Below are 19866 nucleotides of genomic sequence, written 5' to 3'. Positions count from 1 at the left end.
TTGTAGGCCTTTGTATGTTACATACAGATAATTTCCTAGAGAGACTGGAGTGTGGATTAAAAAATGATCTTCTAGCAGTTCCTGTCTCTCAGGGCTGGAGAATTAGCAAGATGACTCCAGCTACGCATTTTCTTCCACCAGTGGAAGAAAATCCCTGTTATATGTAGCACAGCAATTCTGTGGATCAGCTGCTGTTTTATTCTGATGGCTGAATCCTTGGGTTTTGATTCATCAGTGCACATATCAGCTTCATTGATGTGTTGATCCAGTGTATAGTCCTCAGGGATGTATTGTAAGTGTTATTACGGTAGTACCTTTCATGCTACTATAATTAACAATCTGTCAGTACTAACATCAGCTGTTTTCCCCAAGGTTTTATAACTGAGATGAAAAAATTAGTTGCAAGCTGAAATTTATTGTATGAGTCTTCACTCTGTGTAACTGCTTTTTTTAAAAATAAAATTGATTAAGCTGTCAGTATTTTTTGAAAGTGATAAGGAATTAAAGTAAATGAGAGTATCTATTTTTATAACACTGTATTTTTAAAAGATATTGCTAAATTATTTTGAAATGTCTTTTGCTATATTACATTTATTTTGCTTTTGAAGTCCACAGTTGATTTAATCTTTTGATTCAAAATTAAGATTAACATTTATATGCGTACTCGATAACCATAATATTTTTGCTTTTAATTCCTCACACTTGCAGATAGAATGGCAATCTGTATTTTACAATGATGTAGGAACGTCCATTGTTTAAAGTTAGATCATCCATTTTATCTGTAGTTAATTCAAGTTCAGTTTCCGTGTAATTCCATTCCAAATAATTTTCTTCTTCTTTTTTGTGAAATAAGCTATCTACTTAAACCAGATTTCATGCGGCGCCCGGATAGAACATTTGACCCTTTCTCTGAAACTCCTGTAGATGGTGTAATTGCTGCAACATGTTCTGTACAGGTAAAACAGCTGCAAAAAAACTTCTTTCATCATATCACACTCAAATAACATTTAAATGTGAATAGAAATAAGATAGGTGCAGAAATTGTTTGTATTGTGTGAATTTTTTCAGATTTTTTTTCTTTGTTTCTGTGTTTACTTGGTCTGATTTGAACATGATATAAATTTGTTTGTTAATACACATTATCACCAAATGTTAAACCCCCCCATGCTCTTTTTGATTTACATCAGCCCTCACAAATGAATATGTGAGTGGAGTTCATTTTTGTGGATACTATGAAACTGTATGGACTTCACTGTCGCCACAGAGCAAGAAGTATGGGCATATATGGACAGATATTTTCAAAATAAGGAAACAAAAGTGGCTCATGTGATGGAGGTCATTACTTTAGAATCATCTATGAGTAGCAGAAACCATGAAACTTCTGTTGTAGTTTTAAAATATGGTTAGGTATTATGTTTTGGTGATTCCTGTTTTGTGACTTGACACTTGGCGCTCTTTGTTCACATACACTATGTGCAGTTTAACAGAAGTTTGGCTTTCCCTTGTCTCTTTCTATCTATGGCATGGAGATCTGAAAGTCTCTTGGAGCAGGGGTTCACTTTGCACTTCAGATAATTAAGTTCATTTGTATCTCCAGAAGAATAAAAACAGGAAAAAAATAGAAAAAAAATGTTATAGGTCATAGAATCTCTCCAAGGAGGAAGTGGGATCTGGAGGTGAGAAGATAGTGCTAGGAATCACCATATTTCTTAGATAACTTGTCTTGTTACTTGTTCTTCTTGGATGACTAAATCTAGTGTAAAATGCAGTGCTTATTCCCTTAACCTCTAAGAATGATATAATAACATCAATAATTCATTCAAGAATTGACAACTAAAATATAGAAATAGTTTTGTTCACAATGATTACTGCTTTGTACTTATTCTGAGTTGGAGCTTTAGTGGAGAATGCTATGCACATTGGGCATACGAGAGGATGTGGTCCTTACAGTGGAGGATGTACAGTCTTATTAAAGAGAAGATAGGGAGCTTATGGAGTAAACATAGATATTGTGGAGTTATGGAGTTAACCGTGCTGAGAGAGAGAGGTACAGATAGACTGATAGATGAGGTTTGTAAGAGGAATATGTATTCTGCATATGAAAACTGCATAGTCTTGATTCTGAATTTTATTTGTAGTACAGTAGTAAGAATCCCTGACAAAGAGCAGGACTCCTCCTGTAGATACGTGCTGTTATTAAAAAAAAGAAAAGCCAGTGATGGTACCCCTCAGCCACATAACTTTTCAGATTTGTTATTCAGACTTGTTCCCTGGAATATTAGATCATGAAAAGAAAAGAATGTCTCAAATGAGCTTAGATCTGTGAAATTGTGTTTTTCTCTTCTTGAGCTTAGTAATGAAAACTTCAGCTGTATTTTTAAGTAATAGATTATCTTGATGGAATAAAAATGTGCCCTGGAGTAATCACCTGCTGTAGCTTGATTAAGCTTGACTTGAAATAAAATCACAGCAAATCTTCATGTGCATAGCAATACAGAGGAGTCATCTGCACTGTTTGTTTTCTTTTAAATGTGCTTGGTTTAAAACATGCACCAATGTGAAAGCAGAGCAAAAACTTCCTTTCACTTCTCCATTGTCAAGACATAAAATAGGTTCCAAACAGAAAATTTTAAAGCATATTTTGAGAGCAGTTGCAGAATAGTAGTGCCCAACCTGGTTGTTTCATTCAGCATATTTTATAAATACAGTGAATGCACCTGTGAAACAAGACCTAGTTGAGCTTACTGACTTTTAACAGTGAGCATAGTCATTTCTGTCACCTTTCTCATTTACAGTTTCTTCTAAGTTTTTTTAGTACAACTAAAATGAAAGCTCAGGGTATATTTTAAGATCTTATCGCAACGGCTTTCCAAGTAAATGCAATTTTATCACTAATTATACCATTTTCATATGATTAAATAAATATATCTGTTCTATACAAAGCATTTTTCAGACTGACTCCACTAAATTAAAAATGATCAGTATTTCCAGTATGTACAATGTGCTGAGTACTTTGCTTGGTTGATATTCTTTGTACTGTTTTCCCTTACTCTTCTGTTATTACGTTGCAGGTAATATCTGGTCAGTTTTTATCAGATAAAAAGATTGGTACGTATGTAGAAGTGGATATGTATGGTTTACCCACGGACACAATACGTAAAGAATTTAGAACGCGCATGGTGATGAACAACGGTCTGAACCCTGTTTACAATGAAGAATCATTTGTATTTCGAAAGGTGGGATATTTGGAAAGCACTGTTTGTGATTGGCAGCCCTTTTGCATATAAGCATCCTTACTCACTTGATCTGCCCCTCCCTGCTTCAGTCTGACTGCTGACATGAATAAGTACTGCTCCCATAAAAAAGGGTTTGTAGGGTTCCTGTTTACTACTGCAAACAATTTAAAGCTGAAATAAGCTTTCAAGAGATTTTTAATTTTTTTTTTAATTTTGCGTTGTTTTGTTTTTCTAATGGATAACCTCTGTAGCTGTCACATGATTTTTTGTTTCTGTTTGGCTCTTCCCTTCCCTTTGCTTCCTCCTCCCACTCGGAGGTAACCACCTCATCCATGGCCATGCCTGTGTTCAAGGTATGCAGTCCAGTCTGCTCAGAATGAGCCCCCGCTGGTGGACACCATCATTCCTTGGAGATTTCTTCTTCCCTGCCCTGGCAGTGGTTGCTATCTTGCACTGTTCCTTCAGCCCAGAGGGCAGGTGAGATGCTGCATCCAAAGCTAAGGTCAATGTTATTACATGGAAAAGTTGGAAGGGTGCTGTGTTCCTCAAATGTGTTGCCAGCTCCCTCCTCCATGTGCATTATGTACCTTTTTCTTTTTCTTTTTTCTTTTTTTAATAACAAAAGAAAAACAACCCTTTTTTCTTGGTATGGGGGATTTAAAAAGAGATATCGGTTGTCATTGCCCGTGTTCAGTTTTTATCTCTCAGCCTATATGACACACACAGACACAATCATACATATATAATGTCAGCCCAAAGTTCATCCAGAATATGTGTTAGTAGTGCTGTCTTTGAGAATGTCTGTTTTGCTTACACCTGTTCTGTTGTCATATAAAGCTGTTGTTCTTTTATTCCAAAGTGACAGACTTTGCCATCTGGTGATACTGCTTTACACTTGGGCATAAGACATACATCATCTGCTTTCTAAGCAGTGCAACTAGATTTTAATAGAAATGTAGTTAATGCAAGAGATTATTTTAGACTCAAATACATTCTTAAATGAATGTGAATCCTAGCACTTTTCTGTTTATATGGGGAGGCTCAGAGAAAATACCTAGGTACGTGACAAGCAATCATGCTCCCCTTGACTTCTTGACCATATGGCCAGCATCTGCTGCTTTCTAATTTCTTAAATCAAAAGGCCCATAACGTACAGAGTGCACTCAGTTTCAGTGTAAAAGAGGGGTACCTGCATATCATGGCATGAGTATAATAGGTGATGCCAATCTAATATTGCTTGGACTTTATGCTCTACTGTGCAATAAATAACACATTCTCTTGAATAAGTCATACTGTAAGTCAGCCAAGAGATTATTTTTCTTCATCTCACATCACTATCATATCAGGCTTAGCATAGTAATCGGGACATACATTGATAACATGGTGAGTCACAGAAGCACAACAGGAGCAACTCTTCTTGTTGGAGGAAATGAAGATGTGAGATGCACAGTGCTAAAATGTCGTGAGGGTGGGGGTGCCTTCCAGGATACCCTAGGACAAACTAATACAGACTGAAATATTACCTTCTTAGTCCCCATCTGTACTCCCTAGTCAATCTTTATCTGAGCCAATCAAGTATTAGAAGATTTACTAATCTGTGGTCCATAGAGGAGAGAACTTACCTGCATTATTTGGGTTACAGTGTTCTCCTTAAGCTGATGTTTAATCATACATAGTTGTTTTTAGGTAACACGTTTGATTGCTCTTCTGTCATGTTTTGTTGTTTTTATTTTAATTAAAGTACAGTTTCAATCATTCTGAGCCAAGTACAGTGTTGTCAACTGTGTTGTGTAAGGGGGAGGTGTGGGTCAGTGCTGGCGGTAACATGCTGGGAGTGTCTAGTTATTACTCATCCTGAGCAAGTAAAGCAAGACTTCTATGAGTAGCTCAGCTGAATTCAGAGACCAAAAACGTACTTTATTTTATGACCTCTATGATCTAAAATGAAAGTGACAAGGGGAAGGTCTAAGGGAAATAGTAGATATAGTTTACCCAGCTCTTTTGTCTGATAAGCATCAATGAATAGAATCAGGTAGAGAAGAACTGGGAAGACCTTTCCTACCATAAAATCAAGGCCAACTGGCACAGAGACCACATGTCTTGATTAATCTGTCTTCTCCTCACTGCTCTGCACATAGAGGCAGCATCTGTGTTGTAGTAAAGGCAGGGGTTTTTTGCTCTTCTTTTGATCAGTCAAGGTAGGGGCTGACAGATGCAGATACCTGACAGCATCTCTGCTCACTATGCATATTTCATGTTGTGAGTACTCACTTCTGCTGGCAACACACCATTTCAGCAGGTCTTTCAACCTGTCCTGCCCTCTTCTGTCTGCTTCTCCCCTCTACAGAACATGTAGCTCAACATGCATCCATATCAACTTATGCTTGCATTCCTTCCATTCTTCATTGCCTTTTTGGATACATCCCAAATCCCATCTTTCTGTCATAATTCCTCCTGGTTCAGTGTTACTTACTCTTCTTTAATTGCCATGCTCTCTGCCATTTCCCATGTAGTATTTACCTGCTTGCTTATTCATGTCACCGGCTTCCAGTAATGTAAAATAAGTACGCAAAGTATTTAGGTAGTATAGCTGTAAGATGTAGAATTGTACATTTTGGAATTACCCATTATTTGGAGTGAAAAAAATACTTTCTAGGAAATGGTAATTGGAAAGTATGCTATTTGCAGGGACTGGCATTATCTTTCAGTGATGATAGTCTGTTTCTGGCATACAAAGTGAATGAGCGAATTGCTGCGAGATGAGAGGTGAGGAGGGTGACACTGTACTAGTCATTAAATGTCTTCATTTTATGGCTTTCCAGGTTATTCTCCCTGATCTTGCTGTCCTGAGAATAGCAGTATATGATGACAATAATAAGTTGATCGGTCAGAGGATCCTGCCTCTAGATGGTCTACAAGCAGGTTACAGACACATTTCACTTCGAAATGAGGGCAACAAACCACTCTCTCTTCCAACGGTTTTCTGCAACATTGTGCTCAAAACATATGTGCCTGATGGTTTTGGAGGTGAGATAAGCCTGTACTTCAGTGTGCGTTGCATTTTGAGTGCTGTAGAATTTACCGTGTTGTAGAATTCACTGTGCTTTCAGTATGCCAGCTGGGAGTAGAGACACAGTGCTGCAGGACTGCAAAGGTTTACTATCTTTAACATTGTGGCAACCCCGTTTGTTCATTCAGAAACAAAGCTTCCAACCAAGTACCTCTGGTAAATGGTTGTGAAATGTATCCTGTTAAATTCCAAAATAATATGGAGAATATGCTAATACTAGGGTTATCTCTGGTTCTCTTTTTGTTCAGGAAGATGTTAATTATTTTTTTTCTGACATATGTTTGCAAGGGTAATATGCATTTTAGCTATATTGTTTGTCCAACGTGTATAAACAATTGCAGCAGAATCTAGATGCACATTTTTTCAAGCAAAGGCACTTTTATACTCTTGAGAATACTGGTATATATTTTTTAAAAAACTGGTGGTGAAAGAATTTAGCATTCAAAAGCTTCTCTCTATTTTTCTGTCCCAATTTTACGTATTCTAGTGTCTTGTAATGATTTTTAAGGAAGTTGTTTCTAATCTGAGCCATTCCCATGATCAGTTTGGCAGGGTCATTGTCACATCTGGGTATGAGCAAACAGCTGAGAATAGTCACTACACCAATTTGGTCTGTGTAATGTGTAAGTTCACCCTGAGAATGAACTTCTGGGAAATGCGTTCTTCACAGCAGATGGAATTCACTTGTATACTAGACAATACGTAAATCATTTACAGCTGCAAAATAAAATTTACAGAAATTATGGTAAATGTTAATGCTCTGACTCAGTGACACGGTGAAGCTTACCTTATATGTGATTGGTGAGACGTTGGTAAAAATGGTATTTTGCTCTTTCCAAAAGCAATTTCAAACCTGATGTCTACCCTAAGAATTCCTGCAGCTACTCTGAGTGGAATTTCCATTGTACTAACTGGAGGAAGAGAATAGTTGCTTAATGCATTAGATAACGTATCCTCAGAACTGTTTGCTGGTATTTATCCAGACTTTTAAAAGTATCAATAACTCCATGGAAAACATTAGGCGTTCAGAGAACTATTTGTATAGGTCATATATGAAATCCTGACTGTAGTAAGTCAGCTGGAGCTCATGCACATCTTGGAGCACTACCATGCCTTTACGCAGCATACTTCAACAACAGTAATTAACTTCAGGGATTTACTGTGAAGACAAATGTAAGCTTCTGCTTAAGCTTGAGATTCTCAAGGCTGTAATTGAACTATGAATCTAAGGGACTCATTTAAGCATGTGTTTTAATTCTTTTCAGAACCTGAGTTTTTGACAGTTAATGGCTCAGTTAAAATATTTTCTGAACTAGGGACATACTTCTGATTTGGGATTGACATTTTTCTGAATGATCCCACACTTCTTCTGTGAGTAGGATTTAAACTTAGTGGACTTTAGTTTGTCTCAAGTTTTTGAGCATGCTGGTTGTATAGGGAAAAAAATTGTATTCTTTTTTTTTTTCTTTTTTAAATGCATTATACAAATTCAAAAGTGAAAATCTTGTATTTCAAAGAGAATTTGCACACCAATTTAGAATTTGCAAATTATATACTGTTCAGTATTCACTGATGTACTGTTTGGTCACCATTGGTTTTGATGGTTTATCTGGTAAAAGAGAGAATGTAGGAGAACCTTAATACCCCTAAGTAACTTGATGCTTAAGTAAAACACTGTTAGAATGAGAAAACTGACAGTCTTGTTGGGATAAACAGGCTCCATATTAATATGAACAAAAAGAGTTCAGTTATTCTCTTTTCCCATCCCCAGATGGTTTTGATGTGTCTTGTGTATTTTTCTCACTGATATAGAAGAAGCCGATGAACAACTGGGAAATAACTTTTGACACTCAGGTGGAATCGTTAATATTCTGCTGACGTGTTTTTAAGTACCTGTCATCTGCAGTGCAGCTCTCTTTGTTTTATGAGCTATCATTAGGATCTTTATGATTGCTTTAGCAAACCTGTGGGAAGGTATAGGGTGATTCAGTAGCTACATGCTTTCTTTTTAATTTTTTTAACCTCTATGAGTAAGATTTTAAAAACTCGCACTGAATAATAACTAGAGTTATTAATCCGTTATAGGCCTTAAAAGATGCATAACCATTTATTTATTTATTGTAGAATTTACTGATTTTTTGTGGTTTATCTGCATCAGATACTCTGCTCCCAATAAAATAAAATGCTGCTGCAAATTAATGCAAATGAAGCAGCATTCTCCAAAGAGAAGCATCTATAACAGAAATCTGTACGTCAGTAAGCATAGTCATTTAAGGTAGTGGTTAGAGTCTTCTGTAATGCATTCTTATTTTCCTTCTTCTATATTTAATTGGAATTCTTTTACAAAAAGCTATTCCCTACCCCCACCTTACCTCACCAGGGAAAATGACAAACGTAAGCAAAGGACAAATGACAATGTGAAAAACAGTGATGAGTCACATCCCACTTGTAGAAATGCTGAGCCTTTGGTGATGTACTCCTATGGTTAGTAATGCAATTTACAAAGGTCTCACTCTCCTAACGACGTTAGTCATTTTTACCTTGAAGCTCATGGTAATCAGGTTCCATTTTCAACTGACGCATCATGTTCACAGGTTGCCCTGAGTGTTCATAGCAAAGTACGTACCAAGGACAAAAAGGCACAGTTACTAAGTTAGGAAGGGGACTGGAGCACCTCTCCTGTGAAGAAAGGCTGAGGGAGCTGGGCTTGTTTAGCCTGGAGAGGACTCTAGGGAGACCTTATTGCCCTCCAGTACTTGAAGGGATATCATAAGTGGAAGGGATGTGGACTTCTTACACAGGCATATAGCGATGGAACAAGAAGGAACAGTTTTAAACTAAAAGAGGGGAGATTTAGGTTGGATGTCAGGAAGAAATTATTTATTCAGAAGGTGGTGTGGCACTGGCACAGGCTGCCCAGAGAAGCTGTGGGTGCCCCGTCTCTGGAGGCATTCAAGGCCAGATTGGATGGGGCCCTGGGCAGCCTCGTCTGGTGAGTGACAGCCCTGTCCACATCCGGGGGTCGGAACTTGATGATCTTTAAGGCCCCTTCCAGCTCAAACCATTCTATGATTCAATCAGTTCTGAAAATAAATGTCTGAAAATAAATTCTAGCTGTATTTTGTGTATGTAAAGTACAGGTTCAGAAGGTATGTTTGGGTTAGGGCAGTTATTGTTGGCAGTGTATTTGGTACCTATCAAGGGCAATGCTATCTATTTAGTATAATTTTGGGGGGATTGGAAGCCTGGGCTGTGTCATTTTCCATGAGAACTGCATCCAGTGTCTTCAGAGAAGTCCACAGAATAACTTAGGTGGAAAAGGATATTGCATAGTCCAGCCCCCAGTTTGATCAAGAAAGATAGGAAGCTTCCTCTGAAAGCTTTTAATGGGTTGGGTATTTTTTTGCAAATGTGGTCAGTGGGCCAGCTTCTCTGTCCCAGGTAATTGTAAGCTAATTTGGAAAATGACCAAAAATATGACATTGAACATAGACAAAATTCAAATGATGAAAACTGTAAGTGTCAGAACTGCTATTGCAGAAATGATTGTCTAGTATGCTAGTGAGTCCATCTAGGATATAAGGGTACAAAAATCGTCTACCTGTAAGGATCTAAAAATGGGGGTTTGTCACATTCAATAAAGAAAAGGATTCCTTGCAAGTGAATCACCATGACAAAAGCTTGAGTTAATGAAATGCCAATATTTGTAAGTGAATGATGAGTCAGACTGCAGCATTTAAACTTCCTTTCCTAAGTTACTGCTCTAACAAGGAAGGCTTATTAACTGAGTCCAGTGATCTTTGTGTCTGTAATATTGAAGTTAAAGTTTCAGAGACATCATTAAAACAGATCGTTGCTGTAGTCTCTGAAAATGCGTTAATATTGTAAATAGTGAATCAGTTTAATTTGTAAAATTGTTTCTTACTGTGGAGGGCTTCCATTGCCATTTGTGATTTTTTTTCATTTTGAGATTAGTCATGGAAAGAGTTTATTCAGCATGAAGGTAAATATTCCCATGTCTTTGTCTTCCTTCAGAACAGTGCTTACACGTCCATCGCTGTACATGGAAAACACATGCTGTAATTTATGCGGTTAAGCTTACTCAATGCAATTTTTAATTTTACCTTTACAGATTTCTTTTATGCTCCAGTGGGGGAGTTGGGGTAGAGGCGGAGAAGGAAGGCATAACATATTCACCCTCATTCCTGATTCTAATTCTGATTTCATGTCAGTACCATTGTTTCTAATTTTATTGGAAACACCTAAGGTTGCAGTTCAGGTAATTGGTATGATGACAGACAAAATGATCACAGCACTGTACTCTGTAGACTCATCCACCCAGTATGCGAGACAGCACATGGTAGTGTTGGATTTTATTGTAAAATAAAGAGTGGTTAGGGTATTATTGTTTGCATTTTGCTGTGTAAAAGAAAAAGAACCGCTCCTAGGAAAGGTGTTTGATTTACTCCCTTAGGCAGAGTAAGTGAAATGAGCTTCTGCAACATAAACTTGTCTAGTAGTGCCACACTGGGTGGAATGGAACTCGTACATTTTCATGACAACATGTGAGGAGTTCATGGTAATGGTATAGTTATGGGTGACCTTGGGTGTACAACACCATGGCTCATCTCTGCTTGTGTATTGAGGAGGATTGTGTGTGCCCATAGGGAGTGGGAGGAGGAGTATGAGCTGCAGTATGGGATGCCAGAGACCAAGGTTGGAAGAAATGGTGCCAGCACCCACTACAGCCCACACTCTGCTTAAAATCCTGGAAAAACAAACCTCAGTTCCTCACTGTCCTCTGGGAAGCTGAGGGTGGAAAAAGATTACTGAATAGGAGGAAGTAGGGAGATCCTTACTGTTTCATGGAGATTTTCTTTTATACTAACTCCCCTGGTAGCCTAAAAAGGCAGTCAGCACCACTTCAAATACCCAAGAGACAGTTGTTAGTGCTGCATCACTCAGCAGATTCCATTCTGGTCTCGAATTCTAGTGTCACCAACTGGGAGAAACGCAGAGTATCTGCTCTGATGGAGTTAGAACGTGTTTTCCTGAATAAACTGCCTGGATTAATACCACTCCCTTGACGCTTTTTAAACTGATTCATGTTTCTAATGTGTTCAGATGCTATTTTGATGTACACTTTCTGTCCTGACATTTACTGTATGAACCTGAACTATTTTTGCTAGTAAGGCTCATTCAATAGTAGTAGAGTAAAGGTCTTGTAAAAGGTAAATTTCTAAATGCTTCTGAAAATGATAAAAAGATGAGTTGTTTTTGTTGTTTTTTTTTTCTTACAGATATTGTAGATGCTTTGTCAGATCCAAAGAAATTTTTGTCTATTACAGAAAAAAGAGCAGACCAAATGAGAGCTATGGGTATTGAAACTGTAAGTGGAACTTAATGACTAACACAGCCCATTTGTATTCATATTATGATGCAAAACACATCTTTTAGAAGTAGAAACTTTGGGAAGTGAGAAGAGTGATATTTTAGTAGGTATTTAAAATATGTTATAAATACTGAGAATTGTGTTCTTTGAAAGTACGGTTCAATTTTCCAAAGTATGTATTAAAGTAAACAAGTTCAGAAATTTCCTGTGCACCAAATTTTGTACTACAGGTAAAATAGCAATTAATTTATTACAATGTGAATGTTTCTTCCAGAGTGATATAGCTGATGTACCAAATGACACTTCAAAAAATGATAGAAAAGGAAAAGCTAATAACGCCAAAGCAAACGTGACTCCTCAGAGTAGCTCTGAGCTTCGACCAAGTACCACGGCAGGCTTTGGGTCTGGGACCGATGCTAAGAAAGGTAAACAAAAATCCTGAGCCAATCCTTCAGTTCTGGTGCAGTTCAGGAAGTTACAGAGGAGTACTTGTTACTCATTTTTAGTTTTGCAGTTCTGTTTACCCTTTTGAAAATAACTTCTTCAGCCACTGATAGCAGCCTTTGTCTATTTGCAAGAAAACTGTATATATTACCAAAAAGGCTCTTTAAATCCAATACAGATTTATTTTTCTAAGTGACCCCTTTGTGTAGCTGTATGCCAGATACCAGTAGTACAACCTGCATGACTCTGGGAGAAATTTACCAGAGATCTACTGGAGCCATGCCAATAGGAATGACTATTTTCTGGTATACTCCACAGAGATTGTTCTACTTAACTTTTTCTCTCTACAAATCCCTTGGCAGAGTTGCAGATTCAAGTAATTAAAGTATTTAGAATTCATTGGATTCGGTAGAGATTTCCCAACACTTAGAAATGTTTTCACTATGTGGTTTTACTGTGATTATGGAAATGGCGTGTTTATTGTCAAAAATATCCATATTAAAAGTACTCATTTAGAAATGAATAAGTATTTTTTTTCACTATTCGTTGTTCACTTTACAAAATCACCTTGTGGAGCCAAATGGGATTATTTGTTTCTCACAGATCATGGCAGGTAATGAAGATTAAGTGAGAAAACAAATTTGTACAGCTGAATGAAACACAATAAATTTTTCTGTTAATCACCCACAAGAATTAGAGTCTGGTTCACTCGCTTTCATCCATCTTGGCCCAAGGGAAACAGTGGGAATGGAAAGGAGCACTGTTCTTGTTCATAAACATAAGCAGATGTGGCTGAATACGAATGTGAAGGGGTCAGTCTTCTCAGAAATAAGATGCCATCTCTCATGAGTCACTTCTGGCAGTAGAACAGGTCATCTCTGGCACCTGAATATTTTCAAAGTTGTTCCTGGCAGTAAACCCCAGATTTTCTTATGCAGCAAGATATTTTCATATTTCATGTGTCATCATCAAGATGCGCAGATGTTAGTTATGTTGAGCATTAATTAGGCATGAAATTTGCAGGAGGTGGCAACTGATTTCTGGTCGCCATGGAATCAGACCTGTTGAACAAAATAAATAACTTTACATTGTAAGTGAAAGCCTACAGAAGTTTGTTTAGAAAAAGGCACACCTGTTGGTGTCCTGTTTGTTTCTCAGTTAAATTCACCTTAGAAAACAAAAAGTCCTTTACAAGGAGGGAGGAATCTTAAGAGTCCGTGAACACTATTAACAGCAGTTAACTAAATACATTGTAGTGTATTTAGGAGCAGTCTAATGTTGTTTGTTTGTTTCTGTGAAAAAATCAAAAAAGACCCTACGAATTATAACTCTTATGGTGTTGCATTGGTGTTTTTGTTCACGGTTACATGTAGGATATGCTGAGTAGTTAATGCATATATATAAATATGTAATATATCACAAAACATTTATCAAAGTGTAAACATGAAATGACATTGTTTTTTGTTTGCATTGCAGCAGTTCAAGTGATCAGAATAAATTTTCATTCCTCTGAACAGCACTTTTATTTTTAAATGATAGATTTGACAATGGCATTAAATTTTAATTCTAATTTCCAATTCTTTTTTTTATTTTGAGTTTCTCATCCATTTTATTTCTGCTTTAGTCTTAACCTGTACTGTTGTTCCTTTTCCCAGACCTGATATGCAAAGTTTACTAACATACAGGATGCAAGTAAAATTTCAATTCCATAATTTTTGTGTTTTAAATGAAGGAGAATAAGTATATATAGCTCTTCATGTTGTAGTGCACAACCTCACCCAGGAAACATTCCCCCTGAAACCAGAGGTGCTGGAGCAATCTCCAGCCATGTAACAAAATTCTGAAATGTGCAAAGTTGAACTTTAATGCACATAAATTGTTTGTTGTGTTTTCAGAAAAGAAACTTTTCCAATTTTTATGTTGCTGTGTTTTGACACTTCAGTGCAGAATTGTAAGAGATTAAAATGCTCTCATCAATTCCTTTTTTTCACAAGGCAATTGATTGAGGAGTACATTTGAAAAGGAAGTTAGCAGTGTTTTTGCTACATCTTAATGAATAATTTTCTTATTTACCTTACTTTTTTATGGTACAAAACAGTAATTAATTGTTAACTTACGTGTAGATTTCTATGTTAAAAATCTAAGTATGAAATACAGTTCTATGCATGAAGTTTTAGATAAACTGTATCAATACCTTCCTAGGTATAGACCTAATTCCTCAAGTGAAGATAGAAGATTTAAAGCAAATGAAGGTAAGCATGGACATGGGCTTTTCAAGATGTGTTCCTAATTATTTGTTTTAAGTAGCCATTATTCTATCTGTTTACAGTCAATGTGACCACAGAAAAATTGATCCAATTTCTTTTTTTGTAGGCTTACATAAAACATTTAAAGAAACAGCAGAAAGAGCTGAACGCCTTAAAGAAGAAGCATGCAAAGGTAAGATCATTAAGAGCTCTCTGAACGGTGCACTCTGGTTGAAAAAGAGCTGCAACTTTCACTAATATAAACGGTTCCTAATTGAAGTGAAAGAAAACTAAGGAACTATGACCACCAAGAAAGGGCATTTCTGTTTTAATTGTACTGAAAATCATGCTCAAGTAAAGTAATTTTCCCTTTAGCAACCCCTTTTTATGTCTTTTCTGAATTTTAGTATGCTTTGTGTGACCCATGTAAGGTTCCAGAGCTCACCTTTTCCAGATGATAATTTTATCTAGCTCCCTCTTGGATGACATATTGACACGTAGCTTGAAAAAAAAAAAAAGGGCAGTAATGATGTGAGAGGGTGCTGCATCAAAGGCAGACCCTGGAGCAACTGCAAAATTACCAAACAAAATTGGAAAGTGTAACTGAAAAAATGAGATGCATTATTCCTCTTCACATATGTATATAGTACCACTTTATAGTTAGCTGTGTGCTGGGTACTGTTGACAGTGGTATCCCAAATATGGCAGTATCACAAGTATACTTTACATTATAAAATTATGACCCGTTTTCTTCTGCTTTTTATCACTAGGAAATCTTTTCTCCTGTTACAAACAGTGGAATAACGGGTGAAGATAGTATTCTGAATTTTGGCAAGGCATGCACATCTTTTTAGCTTTTGAGGCAGTGACTCCCTTGTTCACTTTGATTGCAGATTTCATGCAGATCTGATCTAATGTAATAATATCGGAGCATTCTTAGTATCACTCTGTGTTTCTTTTCATGGGTGTCATTTGGACATGGATTACAATGTGTGATGAAGTATGAGGAAATTACTTTCAATAATCAACACATCTTTGTGGCTCCTATTAAAAATAATATAAGAAAATTGAATAACTATTCAACTTTCTGATACCGTGCTGACTCTGTGCAGAGGAGAAACGAGTGATTCCCTCTCTTTAATGTTGTGTACAAAGCCCGTGCTCAAGAAAAAGTCTCTGCCATCCATGTCTAAAGTAGCACTTCTATCCTGCAAGGATAGGTTGCTGTGAGTGTCTTGCAAAAATGTTTCGTTCTTACCCGAATCATTGCATCGTAGGTAGCTTCTAGGCCTTCATGAGATCTTTTAGGAGGCTTCTCATGGCTGGATAATATCAAAAATTTTATCATTTTGTTCAGGTTTGCACTTGCTTTTTCTAATCCAGGGGAAAAATGGCCAGCGACAATAAGATGCTGTGTGCTCAGAAGGGCTTTCAGCATTTGCTCAAGAACAGTTATTTTTGGTCTGAGCCATTCTGTGTCCTGCTGTTTTCAAGCATGAACTGAGTGAGTGCAAGTCTGCCCTAACAAGAAAGGGCTTGTCTAGAACATGTCTTGCTAAAGGCCTCAGTAAGTGCAACTTCTTAAATTTAAAGAGAATCTGATCAGAAGAGTGTGGCCATAATAGTACACAGATGAGCTTAAGAAAGTGCCTCGTGTACTCATTAGTATTTTTAACTCATTTTATAAGCTGGAAAGGAGCCTGGGAACTATGCAGTTGGTAATCCATGATCATTTGCAGAAAGCCTTTGTATTAAACACATTAAACTTAGAAGTTCCAGAAATAGGTTGGCTCTTATTTAGCCGTAGACACTCCTGAGATCTGGAGGAATAAGTAAACACAAGGGAATTGTTTGTGTCACTTAAGAAAAAAAATAATCCAACTCTTTTCTGTCTAAAGGTGGTCTTGTGGAAAATGCATTTCTGTAAATGAATGCATGCAAGTGTGGAAGAGAGGGAGGGTGGAGGAGGAAGTGACTCTTTTCTAAGCAATGTAGGAGCTAAACTGATAGCCCTGAGCAGAGTTAGCTGAGGAAATAGCAGTAGTAAGTGTCCTTATTGTTGACAACATCCACTCAGTGTAGAGAAGTATTAGCACGTCTGCTGAAATGCTGTCAAAGTTTGGTTGCTTTGCAGGAAAATACACATTGTATTATCAGCCTTTATTTAATAAGTGTGTAGGACAGTTACAGACACCACATTTTCAGATTAATCACTAGAATTGCTTTTGCCCCACCCACAGTACAGCGTCAGTGCCCCTGGTGCAGGAAGTATGTGCAACCCTCCAGTGCAAAAGGCCCAGTGAAAATTGGTTTTATTTGGGTTCTTCTCTGCACTTCAGGTGTTTACAGAGCTTTTGAATGAGTGGTCCCATCTGTCAGGTCTGTGTTGTGATTCAGTGGTTATTTCAGCTTCTTGGTATGGTTTAAACACTTCCCTTCAAAAGGTATTAAACCCTTCCTGCATATCACAGGTCTAGTTTTGCACTCTACATTCCTTAGAAATGCCTCAGTACCAGTATACCTCAAATGTTAAGTGTGAATGATCCCTCCATTATATAATTGTAAATACTCTTTTAAAAAGGGAGTAATAATAATAGAACAACATGAAGTGACGTCACTGTGTGCTATGTGTGTGTATGTATACAGGTACAACAGTTGCAAGGAGATATGTCACACAGGAAAAACAAATTAATGCTAATATGTAGAGGAATAAGAGAATTTTTTCATGGTTCTGAATCAAAATCGCTGAAACACTGACCAAGAGTAAATAAGAAGGAAGATAGCATTAAACAAATACACAGCCAGAGAGTACTGCATTCTGAAAATCCTGGCACCATTTTATTTTTGTGTAGGATCCTTGGAGAGCTGGATTTAGAGTCTTTACTGTTCCTTTTTCCACTTTCATATGGGAAAAATATGACCTCTCATCATGCTTGTCAGTATTCAAGAGGCATTTGGATAATGTCCTTAATATGCTTTAACTTTTGGTTAGCCCTGTAGTGGTGAGGCAGCTGGATGAACTTTGTAGGTCCCTGTCTATTCTATTTTGTTCTACTCTACTCTACTCTACTCTACTCTTCTACTCTACTCAATGCTACTCTATCCAAGTAGAATGGAGATCATTACAATACAAACATTCTATGACTGATAAATTCAGTCTGTTCATTCCCTAATATCAGATGAGTGGCTTGCCAAAAACTGAAGAATGTTGAATTTCACAATGTCTATGAATAGTGGAGATTTGAGATTTCACTCAGGATTGAGATTCGCATAAAAGGTACATATGCAGTTATTTTAAAATGGCATAAAGCTTTTAAAAAAATCCATACAGTTTGTAACAGACTACGCAAGTAGAGATTAAAGGCAGAACAAACTGTAGTGAATGCTGGAGGGGGACAACATTTCAGAAGTCCTGTAATTCTGTGAAATTCATTCTTCTTTCCTCAAGCTCTCTGTTCTTACTCAGGCCACAAACTTAAGTAGAGGATTGGGTTCAAAAACTGATTCAGTTACAACAGCTCTGTTACAAACAAAACCACTTCTTCTCAAGTAGAGAAACTGTATTGGTACACTTGACTCTGGAACTCTACTTACCTCTTATATATACTCATTTTGTTTGGTATTTGAAAAAACAGTGGCAAATTTCTGTAATGATTACTGTGAAAATAAATAAATAATCCATGCTAGGTGTAACTTCTAGTTAAGTCTTAGTTCTAGTAATCTGAACATTTGGTCATTTTAAAATAATGCAGCTTTTGAAGCGCAATGTTTTCAGCCTACAGTCCTTTGATTTCCTTCATGTGAATGTTACTATGGAACTGCAGAATAACTGAATGACCTTTGTTGGTTTTTGTTTTTGATTTTTCAAGATAGATACTGAGTACAGTTTAGGTAAATGAGTGGCATCATAGGAAGATGGAATAAAGGGCAAAAATACATACATATGTAGGAGTCAGTCACTGATTTCATCAGCTAACAGCCTGCTTCTATGAACTACTGAATGTTAATCTGTTGCAGGGATGTTAGAGTTTTTGTGCCTCTTGTGTTAGACAGAGGGGGAAGCAAAATAATGAAGGATTACTCAGTATATTCTCTACCAGTCAAAGGTACAACAGATCACTGTGGTAAACAGTTCTGTCAGTTTCAGACAAGAAAGTGATGTTCACAGATGTCCACTTAGGGAATTTAATATGGCCATAGGCACTATCCAGATCTGTATGGTTATCACCCAAAATATGAATCCCATAATCAATCTCCTATAAATTTATATTGACACTGAATGTGTGTACTGTTTGAAATGAAGTCTTTTCAAGAAAATGACCACGAAAAATAATCTTCATTTCACAGTGCAAAAGAGAAAGTATAAAGAACTCTGGGGCTCTAGATTAATAAAGTTCTGCAAAAGAGGTTGTGGATTTGGAAATGATCATTTTTCTTTATTTTGTCATTGTGGTATTCTGTAATGAGAGTCTTCCATATTTCAGTTTTTAGTTGTGTAAAGGAGTATTTATGTTACATTAGGGAGATTCATGTAGGAATAATGGTTTGTATCCTAGGATGTTACTTCTTGTCTTCAATAGACTGAATTACGATTTTCTTTCCCTTTGTTTAAATGGAACTACATCTAATCCTTTACTTTTTTCCATAGATAGTCAGGCTGTGATTTGTGTCCTTCTGTATCAGTTAGCTGACCAGTCAGCTGCACTGTGGCTTCGATTTTCAATATAATTAAATATAATCAATATACAATCAATATGATTAAATACAAATACAATCAATATAATTAAATGCAATTTGTGCATATATCTGTGGAAAAGACATATAGTATAAATTCAAACCGCAAATTCAGCAGTCTTGAGAAAATCATGAAAGGTATAACTGAGGAGAGTTTTATCTGCAAACATGTTCTGAATCAGTCTAGAACATGTTTGCACCTGGAACTTTGTGCCTAAAAACGGAAAATGCTGAAAGTGTTTTAAGATGTTAGAAAACCACTTTCATTTGCTAGAGTGTTGACAGAAGTTTCTGATGCAACAGCTATCTGTAATGAATTTTCCTTGAGTAAAGACAGAAAATAGAAGTCTCATCAGCTCAATCACTTTAAGCAGTGTTCCCAGGTTTGAGGTAACACAATTCAAGAGACCTCTTGCTGTTGACTCCCAATATTCTGTGCCTTCGGTGCAGTGGTTGGCAGTAGCCCATCTTCCTCTTCTAGCTCTGTTTATATCCATGTCCAAATTCATGTTCTGCAAACTGGATGAGGAGGAGGAGGGAAGTGGGGGTGAGGATATGGTCCTCAATAGATCTTTTACATTTAAGATGGAGTTTTCTTGGAGCAGTAGCAGTAGAGATGGGTCTCTTCAGAAGTTCACAGTGGGTTTGTGATGAAGAGATGAGGCTTTAATCGTGGTTAAGTTAGGTAAATTTAAGTATTCTAGTTCTAAGTGATAAGACCTCCAGGATTATGGAGCCATGGCT

The 19866-nt window shown here is 37.0% G+C and overlaps 1 protein-coding gene across 22 annotated transcripts in view; it reads left to right on the top strand.

Moving 5' to 3' along the window:
* The window catches only part of PLCB4 (phospholipase C beta 4), a 216837-nt gene that overhangs the window by 168919 nt on the left and 28052 nt on the right, over nucleotides 1-19866 (top strand). For all 22 annotated transcript variants that reach the window (XR_006938644.1, XR_005858074.2, XR_005858073.2 and 19 more), the window contains 7 exons: nucleotides 854-956; nucleotides 3072-3236; nucleotides 6059-6263; nucleotides 11607-11695; nucleotides 11973-12123; nucleotides 14345-14394; nucleotides 14516-14581. Coding sequence is in view for 19 of the 22 variants with exons in the window: in XM_046938621.1 (XP_046794577.1) it covers nucleotides 854-956; nucleotides 3072-3236; nucleotides 6059-6263; nucleotides 11607-11695; nucleotides 11973-12123; nucleotides 14345-14394; nucleotides 14516-14581 (829 nt within the window). In the remaining 3 variants the exon portion in view is untranslated. The remainder of the gene's footprint in view (nucleotides 1-853; nucleotides 957-3071; nucleotides 3237-6058; nucleotides 6264-11606; nucleotides 11696-11972; nucleotides 12124-14344; nucleotides 14395-14515; nucleotides 14582-19866) is intronic.

Source organism: Gallus gallus, chromosome 3 (assembly GCF_016699485.2).
Source record: "Gallus gallus isolate bGalGal1 chromosome 3, bGalGal1.mat.broiler.GRCg7b, whole genome shotgun sequence".
Lineage (NCBI taxonomy): Eukaryota > Metazoa > Chordata > Aves > Galliformes > Phasianidae > Gallus > Gallus gallus.
This window is presented reverse-complemented; position numbering and strand designations above follow the sequence as displayed.